This window comes from Hibiscus syriacus, unplaced genomic scaffold (assembly GCF_006381635.1).
Source record: "Hibiscus syriacus cultivar Baekdansim isolate YM2019G1 unplaced genomic scaffold, ASM638163v2 tig00110279_pilon, whole genome shotgun sequence".
NCBI lineage: Eukaryota > Viridiplantae > Streptophyta > Magnoliopsida > Malvales > Malvaceae > Hibiscus > Hibiscus syriacus.
This window is the reverse complement of record NW_024062659.1, coordinates 720,615-740,519: the sequence shown is the minus strand read 5'-3', so window position 1 is coordinate 740,519 and position 19,905 is coordinate 720,615. Positions and strand designations below refer to the sequence as shown.

The 19,905-nt window shown below is 36.2% G+C and overlaps 2 protein-coding genes across 2 annotated transcripts; one reads left to right on the top strand and one right to left on the bottom strand.

Annotated features, from left to right (window-relative positions):
• The first annotated feature begins 7,167 nt into the window (after positions 1 to 7,167).
• LOC120115891 (monosaccharide-sensing protein 2-like) lies at positions 7,168 to 10,934 on the top strand. The gene is made up of 6 exons (XM_039136498.1): positions 7,168 to 7,278; positions 7,466 to 7,601; positions 8,233 to 8,799; positions 8,972 to 9,912; positions 10,064 to 10,251; positions 10,386 to 10,934. The coding sequence occupies exons 2-6, from the start codon at positions 7,523 to 7,525 to the stop codon at positions 10,828 to 10,830; spliced, it is 2,220 nt and encodes a 739-aa protein (XP_038992429.1). The 5' UTR covers positions 7,168 to 7,278; positions 7,466 to 7,522; the 3' UTR covers positions 10,831 to 10,934.
• A 357-nt stretch (positions 10,935 to 11,291) lies between these two features.
• Positions 11,292 to 14,294, bottom strand: LOC120115892 (probable anion transporter 5). The gene is made up of 2 exons (XM_039136499.1): positions 14,228 to 14,294; positions 11,292 to 13,112 (listed from the first exon to the last, which is right to left on the bottom strand). Exon 2 carries the CDS (start codon positions 12,949 to 12,951, stop codon positions 11,623 to 11,625), a length of 1,329 nt encoding a protein of 442 aa, XP_038992430.1. The 5' UTR covers positions 12,952 to 13,112; positions 14,228 to 14,294; the 3' UTR covers positions 11,292 to 11,622.
• Positions 14,295 to 19,905: the final 5,611 nt, after the last annotated feature.

Below are 19,905 nucleotides of genomic sequence, written 5' to 3'. Positions count from 1 at the left end.
CGTACGATTAGCAAACGGTTAAAATACTTGGCTAACCAAGTCGACGACCAGGTTTTTTTCTTTCTTTTATCTGTCCGTTTCATTGGTTTGCAATGCTTCTTCCACTTGCACAATTAAACTTTATGGACTTGTAGTACCTGTTGGCATGGGCAAAACTTTCGAGATAATGTTCTCGAATTTTTTATTTAACGATATAACGTACTCCCAAGATTAATTGCTCAAATAGGGTGAAATCCACAATGTTAGTCGTAGGTCGCCATGCCTTCCGGGAGACCTTCCAGGCATCCGAGGCCATCCGAACGAGCTATGCGAGGGCATCCGAGGGCAACCGAGCGAGCTATGCGAGAGAATCCGAGGGCAACCGAGCGAGGGTAGGTCGCCCGGAGTGCATGGCGACCTTGTAGGGCGACCTTGTAGGTCGCCATGCACTCCGGGCGACCTACCCTCGCTCGGTAGCCCGGATTCCCTCGCATAGCTCGCTCGGTTGCCCTCGCATAGCTCGTTCGGATGGCCTCGGTCGGATGGCCTCGGATGCTCTCGGATGCTTTCGGATGGCCTCGGTCGTATAAACAAGAAACATGTATGACTAAATTATAATTAAACATAAATACTAAACAATGGCTAAAATAACATGTTTACAAATTTCATGGCCAATTTCAAAAATTAAGGAAAATATATAAAACACATGAAATCAGTGATTAAAATGAAATAACTAAAAATATTATGATCAAAATGAAGCATACACAAACTTGACAGAATAAATAACTAGTGACTAAAATATAATTATTAAAATATACATGCCTGAAACAAAACATTAAAAATGTCACTAAATGATTAAACAAATAGATTACAAAGCATAGGGGACCGAAAATGCTATTATCCCCTAAATATTAAAACACACGTATGAGAGTGTAAAGTTGTGAGGACCAAATTTGCATTTAACCCAAACAATTATTGTTTGATTGTTTCTCCCATGGATCACCTGGCGACCTTCATTGGTCGCCCAGAACACCTGGCGACCTTCATTCGAGCTCAACAATTAATTGTTGGAACGCATTATCTCGTGAATTTTTTTTTCTCACAACATTATCTCGTAAATTCAGTCGTTGGCATGGCAATATCTTGATCAGTCGTGTAGGTGAAAATGACGTACGTTATCTTGATCAACTTCTCTGATATCATCCTCGAGCAAACCATCCGTCATGTTATTCTCGACACGAGCTTGTTGAAGCTCATCGACCGTAATATAGCCGCTTCCATCCTTGTCGAAGTATTGGAATGCAGCGACGAGATGTTCCTCAAGCTCTAGATGTTCCATAAGGGCCTTTATCTCTGTATCCTTCAAGGTTGAACCGTATCTTCGCAAACCAGCTTTGAGTTCATCGAATGTGATCGCACCACTGTTATCAGTATCCATAGCCGTAAACATTTCTCTCAAACCTGCAATCTCCTCCTCGGAGAGGCTTTCAGATATTACCTGATAGTACACAAGAGAGGCAGAACTTTTTTCCCGTCACAATGACATCAAGTGAAGCCATCGTACCCGTAAACATGCGACTCCATTGTACACAGATATGGATTAACGGACACACACGTCTAGAGAATCTTACCCGTAAAGTCATCTTCTTTAGTTTATTCATCGCCGAGAATTGTTTAAGACGAGAAAGTACAGCTGGATCAAGTGCCCTATCCGGGGCAACCCCGTTTTCACAAATCCAAGGATGGCCTAGACAAAAATCAAAGGCAACAGATATCGCGTAAGAAAAAATTTAGTCTCAGAATTGGGGTGTGACTAGGGGTGTAAATGAGACGAGACAGATCGCGAGCTATTCGAGATTGACTCGATCAGGCTCGAAAAAAATACAGTAAGATTTCATGTATTTAAGGTTCATGTTCGAGTTTGAGTTTGAGGCTTCAATCGAGTTAAGTTTAAGAATTTTTTTTTTTCATTTCGAGCCTTTTCGAGCTGCTCACGAGCTTCAGTTAAGGATTTCTAGTTCGAGTCGAGCTTGAAAATTTTAAGCTCGCGAGTTTTCGAGTCGAGTTGAGCTCCATTTCAGAGTTTTCGAGTCGAGTCGAGCTCAGCAATACTCGAGCTCGACTCGGCTCGTTTACACCCCTAGGTGTGACAAATTCATCGATAGAAAAATTTTAAAATGCTAAATATTATAACAAATATTAGATCATTAATTTTAGTAACTATTTCTTAAGAATGAATTGCACATCATCACATGCTTAAAACTATTAAAATTGATCACATGTGTATCTATTCTTTAATCTTTATATTTAGGCCATAGTTTTATGAATTCAAAAACACCATACTAAGGAAGGGTCCATCTTAATTTTAATAATAAAAATATTAAAGATAATATCAAATTACTTTTAAAATGTTTAATATTGTAATAAATAACAATTCGGAACTTTTCTTAACTAGTATTCTTAAGAATTGATTACACATGATCACATTCTTAAATTAAAAAAATAAGAAAATAAATTATTATTATTATAATGATTATACCTTTCATTATTTTATCATGGCCATCAATGATATTACATAAACTAAATCACGTATTTAGTAACTCAATTATTATTTTCATCACTAATATTATGCTTTGGCTTTATTCTGATCACCCGTCATTAAAAATTAATAGAACTGATAACATAGCGTTTTTCAATGATGACATTGTATTACCCTATGATGACAATACCACATCAGTATCAACGTTAATTTTTTAACGATGAGTAACCAAAATGTAACGTTAGTGATGATTTTAAAAATAATTTACCCATGATGTTAAAAATGTAGTTAGATGGTCAAACTGAAATCAAAATAATAATTGGATGACTAAATACATAATTTACCCATGATGTTAAAAATGTAGTTAGATGATCAAACTGAAATCAAAATAATAATTGGATGACTAAATACATAATTTTCCCATGATGTTATTACTATTTGGAGTTTTCTTTTGTCATCATTCATAACTTTCAACCAAACTTGCGTATCGTCAGACGAAGAGGGGTTAAAAAAATTGTTGTTATTCATTGAAGTTTTGAGTTCGATCACTGCGTATGTAGGAATATGAACGTTCATTATCAAATAGTTAAGAGAATAAATAAAAATATTAAATTGTATTTATTCGGAATTATATATATATATATAATTATTTACCTCACCTCCTATTAACGGAAGAATGTGATTTGAGATCGTCATTTATACTTAATTTAGTGGGGCTCACATATTACAATTATTGTCCAAATATTTTACAAATTTATTATTACATCTAATTACACATTAACTTTTCAATACTATTTAAATAAAATTTTAAATTAAAATTGTATATATTATTATTAAAAGGGTTAAATAAATTAATAATATCAGTTTATTTAATGGAGTGATACACTAAATCACTTAAATAATATTATAAATTTGAATTATAATGCTATAAATAGACAAATTGAATTCACATAACTATTATCGTAATGAATTAATATATTTATCATATATAAATTAATCGATTAATAAATAAAATATCGATAGTTACTCCTAAAAAAACTTCCCACCAAATATACAACATTAAAAAATAGTAGTGATTTTATTGTCATTATTTACCTCTCTATTTGTATTTTTTCATAACATCAAATCAAATGAAGAGATTATTTGGTGGAAATTAGTAAAATTTGAAAGGGTAAAGTACACCAAAGCTCCTCCAACTAGGCCTGTAAATGAACCGAACGTTCAGCGAACCGTTCATGAACCGTGCGACGGGAAGTTCGTTTATGTGCGTTTATTTATTAAATGAACGAACATGAACAATAATTTATGTTCGTTTAATTAAATGAACGAACATGAACATAGGTCTCGTTCGTTCATTTACGTTCGTGAACGTTTGGTTATGTTCGTTCGGTTATGTTCATTTATGTTCGTTCGGTTATATTCGTTTATGTTCATTCATTTATGTTTAACCCAATCTTCTTAAATCAATTTTGATGACCAATTTGTAAGTATCTTAAAAATATTAATTAATATGATATTCTGATGACCAACTCCATAATTAACTCAATTTTATTTGGAGATTAAATATAATATGTTAACCCGTGAGGCACCTCGCACCTATATTCATTTTCCCTTTTTTTTTCCCAAACCCTAGTGTTCACTGGAGAGTGGAGACGATAGTTGAAAGATTCAAAACAAGTTATATTATAGTACAATCTGAAGTTTTACATGTCTGTTTTCATCTCTTTCTCTATTTTATTTGGCTTAATAGTTTATATGTAAAGTTATTGCGGGTATCTTCACATCTAAAACTCAAGTAAACATCAAACTTCTTTCTAGAAATAGATGGGAAGATAAAGGTAACAATCGGAAGTATATGAGCATCGGTAAAGAGAAAAATATATAGAATTTGCCAGAAAACAAAACAAAGGTTTTTATGCAATTTCTGAAAATGAGTGTAATAGCGGAAGTAATGTGTTTTCTAGAAAGAACCCATTAATAAGTAGAAAATACACTTTGACAATGAACTTTTGTTTTCATAATTCTTGTGTGACCTTTAGTTGTGGAGTAGACTTTAGGTACGTTAAAATTTTGAATGGTGGTTTAGCAATAATATCAGATACGATATGTAGTATCGAAGGGATTTCGGATCTATGTTATTGCATTGTAGTCCAATTTGTACCGTTCGAAATCTTCATGTTGTTAAATTTTCTACTCTGCCAACGGAAAGAACCATTATTAACAAACCTCACTAAAGTCTGACATTGATATCACAAAACTTTTAGCCGGCGAATTTATTAGAATAACGTAGTGGAAAATGATTGTTCATATGTAAACGTGGACCACTAAGATAAATGTTATAGCGTTAAATTAAAGTCGTGTGAATCATTTAATATATTTAAAAGATCGATCGAAATATTTGATATCTTCAAACATTTCATCACTGCTAATCAGCTCTTACGCTATTTATCACTATAGATTTAGTTGATTTGCATTATCGACTTTTTTTCATGAAAGAACAATGGAAGGTAGGGTCTCCAACGTTTATGTTCGTGTTCATTTATGTTCGTGTTCGTTTATGCTCGTGTTCGTTTATGTTCGTTTATTTATTAAATGAACAACATAAACAAGTTATATTCCTTAATAAACAAACATGAACAAAAAAAATTTTGTTCGTTTATGTTCGTGTTCGTTTATGTTCGTTTATTTTTTAAATGAACGAACATGAACATACCTCCGTTCGTGTGCATTCAGTTCGTTTACAGGCCTACCTCCAACTATGATCAAATGATTATTTCAACCATTAAACTTTTAAAAATTAATATTATAATAATGAAATTAGATAAGTTCAAAGATAATTTCTAATATTTTGATAAAATTTAATCATTATTTTATAATAATTTAATAAAATTAGTTATTATTTTATAACTTTTGAAAGTTTAATGGCAAAAATTGTCATTTGATAATAATTTATGGACTTGTAGTGTACTTTATCAAATTTAAAAAATGCTATATCTATATTAATGGGAAAATGCTAAAATTAGCCCCCCAACATTTACTAAAATGGCCATTTTGGTCTTTATTCATTTTTCAGAGTATTTTAACCCATAAGGTTTCATTTTGGGACAAAAGTCATAGATGAAAATCGCTATTTAACACACGACTTACGCTCTAAAATAGGAGCTTCTTCATTCTAAAATGAAACCCTGAGGACCAAAATGCTTCAGAAAAAAGAATAAGGGTCGAAGCAACTATTCTTTCAAATGTTAGGGGTCTTTTTGCCATAAAATGAAACATTGAAGGTCAAAATGCTCCAGAAAAAAGAATAAAGACCAAAATGACCATTTTATTAAACATTGGATACTAAATATGACATTTATTCACCGCTCATATTAATTTAAATTAAAAAAATGTTTAGTATGAAAAGTACAATCTAATTAGGGTATTATATTTATATTTTAAAAATTAAAAATTAAATTTTATATTTAATATATAAAAACCAAATAACAATATAAAAAATTAAATAAATTATACAATTAATCATTCAACTATTAATGAAAAGTATTTTTCATTAGAATTGAACCTATCAAACGTGGCCCAGCATATTGGAACATAAAAATGATTGTTTCAATCATTTTAAAATTATTTTATATTAAAAAATAATATATTTTAATTATAATTAAATAGTCAATTTTTTATATATAATTCATAATATTAACATAATATAAAATTAGAATCATTTTTTTTGTAGTTTGTGTTTAATTATAAGATAATTTAGTCTTTGCCACACATATAACTACTTCAACCTAATACCTTTAAAAAATAGGGCAAAGTACACAAATGGACCTCCAACTATAAAATATTATTTTATTAAGTATATTGATTATTAAAAGTTATAAAATGGTTCTCCGACTATAGATTGTTACTTGTTGAGTTCCTCGACTATTAAAAGTTATAAAATGATTACCCAGCTATTCATTATGTTTCGAACTTGTCCTTTGTCGTTAGCCTGCTGATTGTGATATGAAAAAATCTGATCCAAAATCTCAAACGACTATCATATCTCGGTCATCATGTTAACGTCCAACTTAGACAACCGCTAATTTTTTAATAAAAAGGAACGAGTTTGGAACATAATGAATAGTCAGGTGATCATTTTATAAATTTTAATAGTCGAAAGACTCAACAAAACAACATTCTATAATTAAAAGACTACTTTATAATTTTATAAATTTTAATAATTGAAGAACTTAATAAAATAACCCCTATAATAAAATGAACATTTAAGTCCTTTACCCAAAAAAATATATTCTCATTTGATGTAATTAGATGATGTCTTATTCCCCCTAACACTTTATAATTTGTGACAAGAAAGATGAGCAACGGGTGACATAAATAAAGTCAAGTGCAACCCTAAGGTGCAATTTAAGGAGGGGTACAAAAGGAGGCAGGTGGCGCCCTTCCTAAAGGCACAAATCACCTGTTTTCCATTTGTCTTCTCTCTTTGTTTTACCCTTTAGGTTTCTCGCTTGCTCTCTGTTGTTGATGAGATCACTAGCTTTATTTTTTTCCCATTAGTTTAATTGTATTAAAAAAACCCCATAAATTTAATAAAATAAGCAAAACCTCATCACCCCAATCACCAAGTTCCAGTTTTTTATTTGATTCCAAAGGTGATGACAGTCTGTTAATGGCTCTTTATACATCTGATGATTCTTTGAAAACTCTTTTATCAGCTTCTTTCTGCCATATCTGCCTTTTCTTCACTTCCCTAACCCTAGGTAAAGTTGGCTTTTTTTTGGGGGGGGGGGGTTTACTAACTTTGATTTTCCTGTAACTTTTGTTTTCTTTTCCATCTTGGGTTTTCTCTTTTAGTTCATGGACAAAGAAAGTTTTTGTTTTTCATGGTGATTGTGATCTGGTTTGAACTGATTTTCATGTTCTGGGTTTGATTTGTTGAACTTTCAGGATACTTAGTTAAGCGTCACTGTTGAGTGAGGGTTTGGGATTCTTTGGTGGAGAAAAATGAGTGGAGCTGTGCTTGTAGCTGTCGCAGCAGCTATTGGTAACTTGTTGCAAGGATGGGATAATGCTACCATTGCAGGTAATTCGAGTCTAATTTGTGTTTTCGACATCGAAAAATCGAGTCTTTAGGACTAAAATGATAGTTTTTCATTTGTTAAAGATCTATGGTGAATTTGTGTTGATCTAATTGGATTGATGGGGTTTTTACAAGGGTGTTTTTTCCTCTCCTTAGACTTGAGTAATTAGTTATCATCTTTGGTTTTATGAACTGTTATACATATGTAGAACATCGAAAAAATGGGTCTTTTGAACTAAGATGATAGCTTTCACGAGTCGAATATCTATGGTGAATTCGAGTTGATGGTCTAATTGGATTGATTGGGGGATTTTCTTTACTTGATGATTAGTATATACAGTTCTTCCCTACTTCAATGTAAAGGATGTTTTGTCATCTCTTTGGATTGATTAATTAGTTATCGTCTTCGGTTTCTTTAATGGCTATGTTTGTGTAGTTCAACACTGAAAATTCAGTCTTTTTGGGGTAAGATGATAGCTTTTATATGTCAAAGATCCATGGTAAATTCGAGTTGATGGGTTTTTCATCCCCTAATGATTAACATATACTGTTCTTCTTAACTTCAATGTAAAACATGTTTTGCTCACTCTTCCGATCGATTAATTAGTTATCCTCTTTGCGATTCTCGTTGCAGGCGCTGTTCTATACATAAAGAGAGAGTTTAAATTAGAAAGTGAACCAACTATAGAAGGCCTTATTGTAGCCATGTCTCTTATCGGAGCCACATGCATTACTACATGCTCGGGAGGAATATCGGATTGGCTAGGCCGCCGCCCAATGCTAATAATCTCGTCCGTTCTTTATTTTCTCAGTGGTCTTGTAATGTTATGGTCTCCTAATGTTTATATCCTTCTTTTGGCGAGGCTTTTGGATGGCTTTGGGGTTGGTTTAGCTGTAACTCTGGTCCCTGTTTACATATCCGAGACAGCACCACCTGAAATAAGGGGATTGTTGAATACCCTCCCACAGTTTACTGGTTCTTTTGGAATGTTTTTTTCGTATTGCATGGTTTTCGGAATGTCGTTAACAGACTTACCAAATTGGAGGATGATGCTTGGAGTTCTTTCTATTCCATCTCTTGTATATTTTGCATTAACTGTTTTCTTCTTGCCCGAGTCACCAAGATGGCTAGTAAGTAAAGGGCGAATGAGAGAAGCGAAAAAAGTTTTGCAGAGACTACGTGGCCGGGAAGATGTTGCAGGTTAGTTATCTGCAGCCACTCTTTTTGTAGTAACTAATGCATGATGTAATTTTTAGTCTGTTTTTCGTTTTTGTGGGAGTTTTGAATTGCAATCACTTCCTGCCATGGGCTGCCAATATGATGAATAATGATGCATTATGCGAATGATACCGATATTATTTGAAATGAACAGGTGAGATGGCTTTGCTAGTCGAGGGACTTGGTGTTGGAGGTGAAACATCGATAGAAGAGTACATAATTGGTCCAGCCAACGAGGACATCGAAGACCAAGATATATCTGCTGATAAAGATCAAATCAAGTTATATGGACCCGAACAAGGTCTTTCCTGGGTGGCCAGACCCGTCACTGGACAGAGTACTCTAGGTCTCGTGTCTCGGCATGGAAGCTTAGCTTCTCAGAGAAGTGGTCTCGTGGATCCGCTTGTTACCCTCTTTGGAAGTGTCCATGAGAAGTTCCCGGAAACAGGAAGTATGCGTAGCGCGCTTTTTCCACACTTTGGTAGCATGTTCAGCGTTGGAGGTAATCAAGCTAGAAATGAAGAGTGGGATGACGACATTGTTCCTAGAGACGGCGAGGACTACCAATCAGATGGTGTCGGTGCTGATTCTGATGACAACTTGCATAGTCCTTTGATCTCCCGACAAACAACCAGTTTGGACAAGGACATAGTTCCAGCTGGCCATGGAAGCCTTGCAAGCCTAAGGCACGGTAGTCTACTGCAATCAACTACCGGAGACCATGTTGGTAGCATGGGTATCGGTGGTGGCTGGCAGATTGCATGGCAATTGTCCGAAAAAGAAGGTCCGGATGGGAAAAAGCAAGGGGGATTTAAAAGAATTTATTTGCACCAAGAGAGTGTACCCGGATCTATGCGTGGATCACTAGTTTCTCTCCCCGGTGCTGAAGCCCCTGCAGACAGTGAGTACGTCCAAGCTGCTGCCTTGGTGAGTCAGCCAGCTCTCTATTCCACCGAGCTTATGAAGCAGCATCCAGTTGGACCGGCTATGGTTCATCCGGCTGAAACTGCAAAGGGACCAAGTTGGAAGGATCTCTTCGAACCGGGAGTCAAACACGCTTTAGCAGTAGGTGTCGGAATTCAATTACTTCAGCAGGTAATGAAGAGAACCTAACCATATTCATCTCTCTTTTGTCAATCACACATTCGTGTGTATTCGTAGACAGAGATAGTACTGTTACAGAACTGTTTTCCAGTCCTTATTTGTTTATTGAGGATCGTTCTTTATTCTTTCCTTTTAAATGCAGTTTTCAGGTATAAATGGAGTGCTATACTACACTCCCCAAATTCTCGAGCAGGCAGGAGTCGGAGTTCTTCTTTCGAACTTGGGCATCAGTTCATCTTCTGCATCTCTGCTTATCAGTGGCATTACGACCTTGTTGATGCTTCCGAGTATTGCGGTTGCTATGCGGCTTATGGATGTTGCTGGTAGAAGGTAAGTTCTGTTCCGTTTTTGCGTTTCTTTATTCGTATACCTTTCTCTTGGCATGAATATTCTTATATTATGGTGGTCGATTTTCCTTCTGCGTTGTTATTTGATCCATTCTCATCGGCGAATCATTGTTGCAGGAGTTTGCTACTTACCACAATCCCGGTCCTGATAACATCTCTGGTCATCTTAGTCATTGGAAGCGTGGTGGAAATGGGGAAAGTTGTGCACGCAGCGATCTCAACCGTTAGTGTTGTGCTATACTTCTGTTTTTTCGTCATGGGATTCGGTCCAATCCCAAACATTCTCTGTGCCGAGATCTTCCCGACTCGGGTTCGTGGCCTGTGCATTGCTATATGCGCCCTTACGTTCTGGATTTGCGACATCATCGTAACTTATTCACTCCCGGTGCTGCTGAAATCAATTGGTTTAGCCGGTGTCTTTGGGATGTACGCGGTCGTATGCATAATATCGTGGGTGTTTGTGTTCTTAAAAGTGCCTGAAACCAAAGGCATGCCCCTTGAAGTCATTACAGAGTTCTTCTCCGTTGGTGCAAAGCAAGCTTCAGCTGCCAAGAACAACTGAGTTTGGTTAAATATTTGATGGATGTTTCGGAAGTTTTGACGACGGATGTTCGAATTTATCTCTGTTTCGTCATTTTATTGGCAAGTAGGTAGTTTGGTTTATGTAAAAATGAATTTAAAAGTACTTCATGATTTGCTATTTGTTGTACTTCTCATTTTTCTTGAAATATTCGAGATATAATCCTTCGAAAGATCCCCGAAATCCTGAAATACGTAGGAACACCGTACCTGTATCCGATAAGCATAGACATGGACAACAGTTGCCCTCTAAAATGGTGGATGGTCTTAAAAAGATAAATGTACCTATTAGAAGCAGATTTGAAGAACCACCACGGCTGCCGCTAGCAGCCGCCGCTCATCCACCGGAATCTCCACAACTATACATCAAACTGAATTAACAAACATCATAGCTAATCTTGATTATCACAAGCAAGATATTCCCACTGCATTTATAATAGCGCTATCAAACAATTACAAATATAGTTCAAAAGATTTGCTGGGCTTGAATTCTCTCATATGCATCACAATAATCAAATTTAAAGTGAGAATCAACCGGCTAAGCTCATTGTTGAAAAAACAAACGAGCGCACCATCTTTTCATGTTCACAATCAAAAAATGAATTCCTAATAGCTACTGCTATGTGTTGATTGCTTTTGACCTCTATGGTATTCTGAAAATAAATATATTCGTCCCAGGACGGGTTTGGAGTTCGTAATATCGGAGATCTCACCGATCGCAGTGATCAACGAGACGGCTATACCAAGTCAAAAATAGAAGTGTGCATGGCTTATTTCAGTCGAATATCCTCTCCCCTGTTGAGAAAAGCAAGAATATGAAAGAACTAAACACGCAGAGCGATCCGGGAATGAAAAAGACTGCTCTCCAGCTTTCGGGACTAGAAAGATCAGAATATTCGGCTTCAGCAGCTTTGAGAAGCTGTCCGGTCATATCGACCCCAATGATCCCAGCTAGAGTACCGGCTGTATTAGAGACGCCCATTACAATTCCTGCATATTTAGGTGCAATATCCATATAATTCACTGCAAACCCAGCCCTCCCTAGCGCCAAGAAACCAAGAACCACAGACGAACAGAAAATGGCTCCACCAGATGTTCTGAAAACCGGAAGTGCCATCAGAGCAAGAGAAGAGACTATAAATCCTACAGTGTTCAAGAACTTCCTAGTTTTAGTCACAGACATTATTCTTTTGGAGTTCAAATGGTCAGCAAGAACCCCGCCGATATTCGAGAATATGAACATGTTGAAATAGGGCAGCATCTTCGCAAAACCCATTTCCTGAAGACTGAGTTGGAGTCCCAACTCAAAGTATGTCGGAAGCCAGTTCATTAATACATAAAGAGCATAGTGGAATGTGAAATTATTTACCACGATTGCCCAAACTGGCCCGCTGACTAAAATTCTCTTCCACGGAATCTTGGAAGTTCTGACAGCAGTTGGTCCATTCTCCACTTTTATCTTCTGACTTGCTTTGGTAGGTAACATAGATTCTCCAAAAGTAGCGGCAGAGGCTTTCTGATGCTCGGATCGAGGGGGATCGGTTGCATATTTAAACCAGAGGAAAGACCACATCACACCTAATGCTGCTTCTGCAAGAAATACAGATTGGGGACCTCTGAACTTCACCAGGCTTGGAAGGACAAGCATTCCCATAGCAGCACCTAGGTACATCCCGGAAGTTGTAAGTGAAACAGATCTTGACCTCTCATGTGGAGGAACCCACTGAGCTAGGACAGTGTGGATAGAAGGGAAGATGAAGCCTTGTGCCACACCAACAAGCAAGCGAGCAACGACCAAGAAGGTGACTCTATTGGGATCTAGTGGAACCAAAAAACAAGTCGAAGACCATAATACGAATGAGAGAAGAAGAACCCTCCTTCCCCCGATCTTTTGAGCCGCCCATCCTCCAGGCACCTGAGAACAAGCATAACCATAGTAGAACGTGGAAAGTATTGTGCCTTTGCTTGATTGGTTAATCCCAGCAGCATCATCTGCAACCGTGTATGCTATGGAGAAACCAACTCGTTCTATGTAACATACACATGTGTTGACGAAGGTTAAAATGACAATTAAGTACCGCTTCAGGAATTTCATCCACTTCATGATTCACATCTACTCTTATATAGGAATCTTTATTCCATTAACTGTCTTCAAACTACCGAATATCTAACAGCTTAGGCTTTCTTCCTATTATCAGCAAAGCATCTCATCACAAAATGGCAGTTTCTTCGTCGCCGTCCTTACCTTCAATATATTCACAAAGCCTGGACTGAAAAAAAAACATAAAAACGTTAAAAATGCAGGAAAAAGGTACCATCAAATTAGCTTGCTGAAGCCAAATGTTAAGTAGACATCAGTTCAGAACTTCAGAAGGAATCCGTGCTTAATTTACTTTATTAGTGAAATTTTAAGTCAAGGCCTCTAGTGATTGCTTGATTCTACCAATATGATTCACTGACTTCTTAGAGATGGTAAGACATCAAAAACGGTCCAAAGATACCGATAAAAGAAGATTGCTACGACCATGAAAAAGTTCCCCCAGCACATCTCATCCAAAATATTGAACCCAAAAATGGAAAAAGGGATAGAGAATGCATCCCGATTTAGACACCATCTACGAGTTGCAGTATTTGCACAAGCCAATCATACCAACATTGGCTAATATGAACATGAAGTAAACTTCGGCTTCTAGCCTTAAATGAATTCGGATCACAACTAACAAGCAATGTAATAAGAGGTTCTCATAATAGCAAGCAATAAGGCAAATTTTTAACCACTCATATCTCTGCCAAAGAATCAAAAGAGTTTATAAGAAGAAACTCATTAACAGACATTGCAAATAAAAAATTAGAAACACTCCGAATTTTTTTCGGTTAGTTATTCATTTTACCAATGGTTCCCATCCCAAAAATTTATTCGTGTCCACCCCATACAAAAAATTATGTTGTTGATATATATATATGTGCTAATGGACCAGCATTTGCAATCTCATGACACACCATGATATTTCACCATCGAAACGGGGTTGCCATTTTAATCAATATCTTGCAAGGTACATCAATTCAAATTACATTGGCCATTTTATCAAATATCTACCCAGATGTAGGAGCTGATCCCCCCTCCCCCCAAGCCCAGTTCAATTACAAGAAGAAATTATACTTTCGGATCTCATATATGAAAGGGGATCAGAGAGCTGAGTTTCAGTGGAAAATTACCCAACATTTCGCAATAAAAAAGAAGAAGAAGCATGAAATGGGATTCATTGGGAAATATCAACAAACAGAAGGAAGGCAAAATAAATGAAGAGAACAAAACATGGACCAAATTGAAGAAAAAAAAAATAAAAGACCCAGAGTGCAGAAACACGTGAAAAACATACCTTGAAAATCTGGGTGTGATTGGAATTTCATGGAAGGAACAAAACACATTGGTAGAAAGAAAAACACAGAGCAAGAACAAAACACAGTGGTGAAAGGACTTATCCACTGACAACTTGCCTTCAAGATTTCAAATAAAATGAAATAAAATAACTTGCTCATAATTTAACCGATTTAAGATGAACTAAATAGATTTTTCTAAAAAAATAATTTATCGACTTTAATTTTTTATTATAAAATAAATATTTAAATTATATATATATATATATTATTTTATTCTTAATTATTGTTTTTATCTTTAATATTATTTTTTTATATTATTCTTCTATCATCATTTTTACCCACTAAGAGTATGTAAAAATACCAATTCGAATAATATGTTACGTTTATCCGATGAATCGATCCGAAATTCGATTCGAATTTCTTTAAAAGTTATATTCTCTTGTTATTCCTTCATCAATCGAACGTTAATATCTTCAGAGTTTCTCATCGCGAAGTTTCTTGAAGTCTTTAGAGTCTCATATCCTTCAGACAATTATAATATCTCGATATGACCTCCTATAAATTTACGTGATATATCAAAATTAAATACGATATAAGACAATTAAGTTTAATTATTTTACTAATACGTAAATAATAAGGTGTTTTTCTTAAAAAATCACCGGTGACCGGTATATTTACCGATCTAACACTGGTCAGACTATATTTCCCGATTTAACACCTTTTGCAGTAAGGCGCACCCCCTGCAGCACGCTATACGCTGTTTTGGCGCCACGTGGGGTAAGGCGCGCCCCCTGCGACGCGCCTTATGCTGACATGGATACACGTGTGTATGGCGCGGGGCAGGTTGTTAATTAAAGGTATAGCACGGTGCAGGGGCCGCGCCTTACCTGTGATTCTGACACGTGTCAGAAAGGCGCGACCCCTATCCCGCGCTATACCCTTAATTATCAAATTACCCCGCCCGTTCACACCCACCATCCCTCCCTATAAATACTCCATTCTCAATCACTTTCATCACACCAAATCCTCTCAACTTCTCTCAAATACTCTTATATTCTCTTATTAAGGTATATTTTATTATATTTAGTATTTTTTAGTAATTTATTTAATTATTTTAATTGTTTAATATTTTATTCAATTAATTTTACAGATATAAAATGGAAGACGATCTACTTTGGTTGGATGGAAATCATATAATTAATTTATTTAATGCATGATTATTAGTTTAAAAATTAATTTGTGTAATTATTTATATTTTAGGAGAGAGACCGTATATTAGATCCTTTTATTATGAACCTTAAGTTAGTTATACCTACTTGTGTAATGTCGTATTTAGTAGAGGTTGGATTCGGTCACTTAGGTAGATATCAGGGTCACTGTAAGATAGAACCAGACCTTATTTCTGCCTTAGGAGAGCAGTGGAGGCCGGAGACCCACACATTCCATCTTCCGTGCGGAGAGTGCACGATCACGCTTGAGGATGTTTCTATGCACCTGGGCTTCCGGTGGATGGAGGTGTGATATCAGGGATAACTTCCGGTTCTTGGACTACTTTGTGCCGGGTTAGTCTAGGACGTGTCCCAGAAAATTTTAACGGTGGACGGACACCGTTAAATTGGTTAGATGCCAATTTTCGGGAGTTGAGCAAGGACGCGTCTGACGACGAAGTTAAACAGTATGCATGGGCATGCCTACTGCAGCTGATAGGAGGGTTGCTGATGCCGGACAAATCGCGCAACCAAGTTCACTGTATGTGGTTACAACATCTTAGCGACTTTCATCTGGCCGAATCACTCAGTTGGGGCTCGACAGTTTTGGCTTGCCTGTATAGGGAGATGTGTCGAGCCATTGACTACAGGCGTAATGCTATCGGCGGATGTCTCATGCTGCTGCAGTCTTGGGCATGGTATCGATTGCCCTTTTTATGTCCCGTTGTCAAGAACACATTCGTATTTCCGCTACTCCTGAGGTAATTATAAAACTGATTTTGTATATTAATAATTTTATACAGTGAATAAGAAATTATTTTTCTTGAATAGGTGGTCTACTGATAGGAAAAATCATCAGGAGATACCTGATGATTTAGAAAAAATTAGGGTGTTAATCGATCAGAAGGCTGACACACATGTATGAATTTTAATGTTTAAAAATCGATTTTAGATTATAATTATATAATTAGATTATTATTTTGATAAAAAGTATATATATTTGTTTTAGTTTGAATGGGTGTCATATTCTACTGATGATGTGAGGGCGGTGATCCCATCTGAGTTGAGGGGCCCATCAGATATTTGGATGGCGATGGTCCCCTTGATCTATTATGCGACCGTCGAGTGGCACTCCACTGATTGCGTGCTCCGGCAATTTGCTTGTTTTCAACCAATTCCGGAAGCACCTTGCAATATGGACGAGTTGCATAGCACAGATAGACGCAGCAAGATAGATACAGATTGGCTAGTGAGGTATCATGCGTAGGTCATATTGTGAGAGGATCGACATCAGTACCTTCCCCGTAGAGAGCCCATTTTTTATGACCTTTTGATGGTTGCTGACGGTTATTACGAGTGGTTCAATAGTAATGGGAAACCGTTTCTACTTCCCGAGGATGCACGAGGGCAGACATTTCCGCGATGTCTACAGAGACGTTCACTGACACAGCACCATCGACCCTAGACTTGTGGACGAAGAGCAAGTGCTTCCGGTTTATCCTCAACTGCACCAGCAAGACCTTCACAGTAGCCACTGTATCCAGCGACTTACATACCACAACCATATATGATGCCGCCACCGCCATTCCATTACTAGATGTCGCCGCCGCCGCCTTCACCTATTTTTATGACCCCGCCGCCGCCACCGTCACAGATGACCCCTCCTGGAGGCTATTATAAGTATATGTTTGCAGATCTAACTTGGGGTTTATATGCTAGATATTGGCGGGTTCAGCATCATCACCTATGGCCGCAGCACAGACACCTCCTGTACAGTTTTCACACTCAGCGATGTCTGGGTTATATGAGTTTTTCCAGTTTTCGCAGGCCAGTGGGATAGTCAGTCATACACCTCTAGGGTCCTTATTCTATGGAGGTGCTTCATCGTCATTAGCTCCTCATCAACCTAATGTACCTACTCAGGACGACGACGACGACGATGATGATGGTGATGATGATGACAGCGAGGAGTCACAACCAGTGATACGAAGAAATCCTCCTCGAGACCGACAACCACCGCCCTGTGGAACACATTCGTGTCGCATGCATCGATAGATTTTGTTTTTTATTATATTTGTATTTAGTTTATTGGACTTTTTAATTGTATTTTTTTATTATTTGTCATTTAATACTTACTTTATTTTGTTAAATTTGTTTGACTTTTTTTAATGTATTTCAGTTAATTTTGTTTATTACCATTTAATATCAGTTATTGTAATTTGGTTATCATTTACCATTTAATACTTATTGTAAGTTTGTTGTATTTAAAATTATTTTGAAATACCAAATTGTTCGATAACTTTATTAAGTTTGTCACTTATTATCTCTTTTATTATAATCACATATAACGCAAACGTCCAATCTCGTATAATTGTATCGTTTTTATTATCAAAGGGTAACATTACATATAGTGGCTCGACCAAATTAATTGATATGGCTCTCACACTTTTTTCATGTAAGGGATGGAATCCAATTCTTTAAGAAATGAATTAACTAAAAACTGATGAGAACGTACACATTAAATATTAGGAACGTGTGCCCCCACACTCTTTAATCTATGACCTTATTGGCCATCGTTTTCAGCATCAACCCAGTCACACCATTCTACACGATGCTAAAGGATAAGCGGATATATGACAAATCATGAAATTTTCTTATTGATTCATGTATATACAAGTTCCAGTGGTGAGATGAGGTTCATTAATTAAATCTTCATGTAACATACATGAAACCTATATTTCAGAGGTAACATTTAGAGAAACAAATTCAGGAGATTGAGAACGGGTGTCTAGTGTGTTCCCACGAAACAATAAATAAATGTACATATAGTTTAAAAATAATAGTAGTAGTTTATTTCAGTAAAATAGATTTTACAATCATAGTAATACCCTCCAACCAAAAACTGATATACAGTTCCCCATAACTGCATCCATAAGGACTTACCCTAAGCCCATTGGGTGTAGTAACCAGCCTATGGGAGTTCCTTGAGGCATGTGGGCCTACCCAAGGGTCACTTTAGGTCCATAAGGAATTACCAACTTGATTAGAATTGAATGTCTGTAACTCCGGTATCCTACCCAGGTAGCATCCTAGTAAAAATCCGATTGAGCAGTAAACCATAATATCAAAATCATGATCCAGTAGAATATCATAAATATGACAATGAAGTTTATTTAAATCATATAACTGTCATCCACCCGTCCACCTATATGAAGTCCCTCAAAACTACTTCCATAAGGACTTACCCTATACCTAATGAGTATAGGAGACAATCTAAAGGAGTACCTTGAGGCCTTAGAGCCTACCCAAGGGAGTACCTTGGGGACTAAGAGCCTACCCAAGGGTTATCTTAGGTCTGTAAGGATTTACCAGCTTGATCAGAGTTGAACCTCCATACTCCATAATCCTACCTATATAGTATTCCAATAAAACAATTCAGTTTGTAATAGTAGTTTAATGACCCATAAATCAGACATATTTATATTTTCTAGTAAAAATAAATAATCAAAGAGCATGTATCAGACAAACATAATTCATAATTAGTAAATCAGGAATCATGATATCGATCAAGTAAAACATTTATAAATAATTCAGGTAACCTATCATTTTTTAAAACAAATAAAACAATTATATAGAGCATAAGGAACACACTAGAATATCCAATTATTTTTTTGTAGACACTTGCTAATTATTAAGAAATGACAGAACTTTGTACATTGATCGAGTTTTAGAAACGGGTCCCCATTCAAAGGGTTCGATTACTAACAAATCAAATCAAACATTTAGAAATTATTGCTTCATGACCATTTAGGATTCAAGTGCATCAGAAAGGCATTTAGGAACCTTTACATTAGAATTAGTGAAGATTCAGATATAAAAGGAATGATTCCATTATTCAAGCAATCAAAGACATTGACGTTACGATACTTGAAGAATTCTTAGTAATTTAACCCAGTAAATGTAAAACTGTCATTTTCAGTATTCATGGTTTATATCAAAATATCAAGATTTCAAGTTAAATCGAACTAATATGATCTCAACATTGCGATACTTACGAATCATTCGGACCAAGTTCCTTCACGAATATTCACTTCTTAATTCTGACTGCACTAGTTGAACAAATCACCTTTAGAAACATCATTGAACAGATCTTCACGAGACGAAAAGATTTCCGGTGATATTTATTTTATTTCTACATTGCAACAGTATAGAAAAAAGATCGACGTGCTTGGGTCGTGCTCTAAACTTTAAAGGGTGGTACAACACTTAGGCTTATCGGCGTTTCTAGAATTTATCCAATGACATCCTATTATTTCTAGGTCATGAGGGTACTTAGGCCACTTCAGTACTTAGGGTTATTTTAGTCATTTTAAAACTCCAGAGTATTTTGGTTGTTTCAAACAATTCAGATACATATAATACTTCCAATAAATTAGTCTTCAGATATTTATTCTAAAATCAAAACTTTC

What these genes read in the sequence shown, in the direction of transcription:
- LOC120115892 (XM_039136499.1), bottom strand. Translation starts at nt 12,951, where the DNA reads ATGAAGTGGATGAAATTCCTGAAGCGGTACTTAATTGTCATTTTAACC.
- LOC120115891 (XM_039136498.1), top strand. Translation starts at nt 7,523, where the DNA reads ATGAGTGGAGCTGTGCTTGTAGCTGTCGCAGCAGCTATTGGTAACTTG. An exon ending in TGGCCGGGAAGATGTTGCAG is followed by an intron (nt 8,800 to 8,971) that starts GTTAGTTATCTG and finishes TGAAATGAACAG; the next exon opens with GTGAGATGGCTTTGCTAGTC. An exon ending in GAATTCAATTACTTCAGCAG is followed by an intron (nt 9,913 to 10,063) that starts GTAATGAAGAGA and finishes TTTTAAATGCAG; the next exon opens with TTTTCAGGTATAAATGGAGT.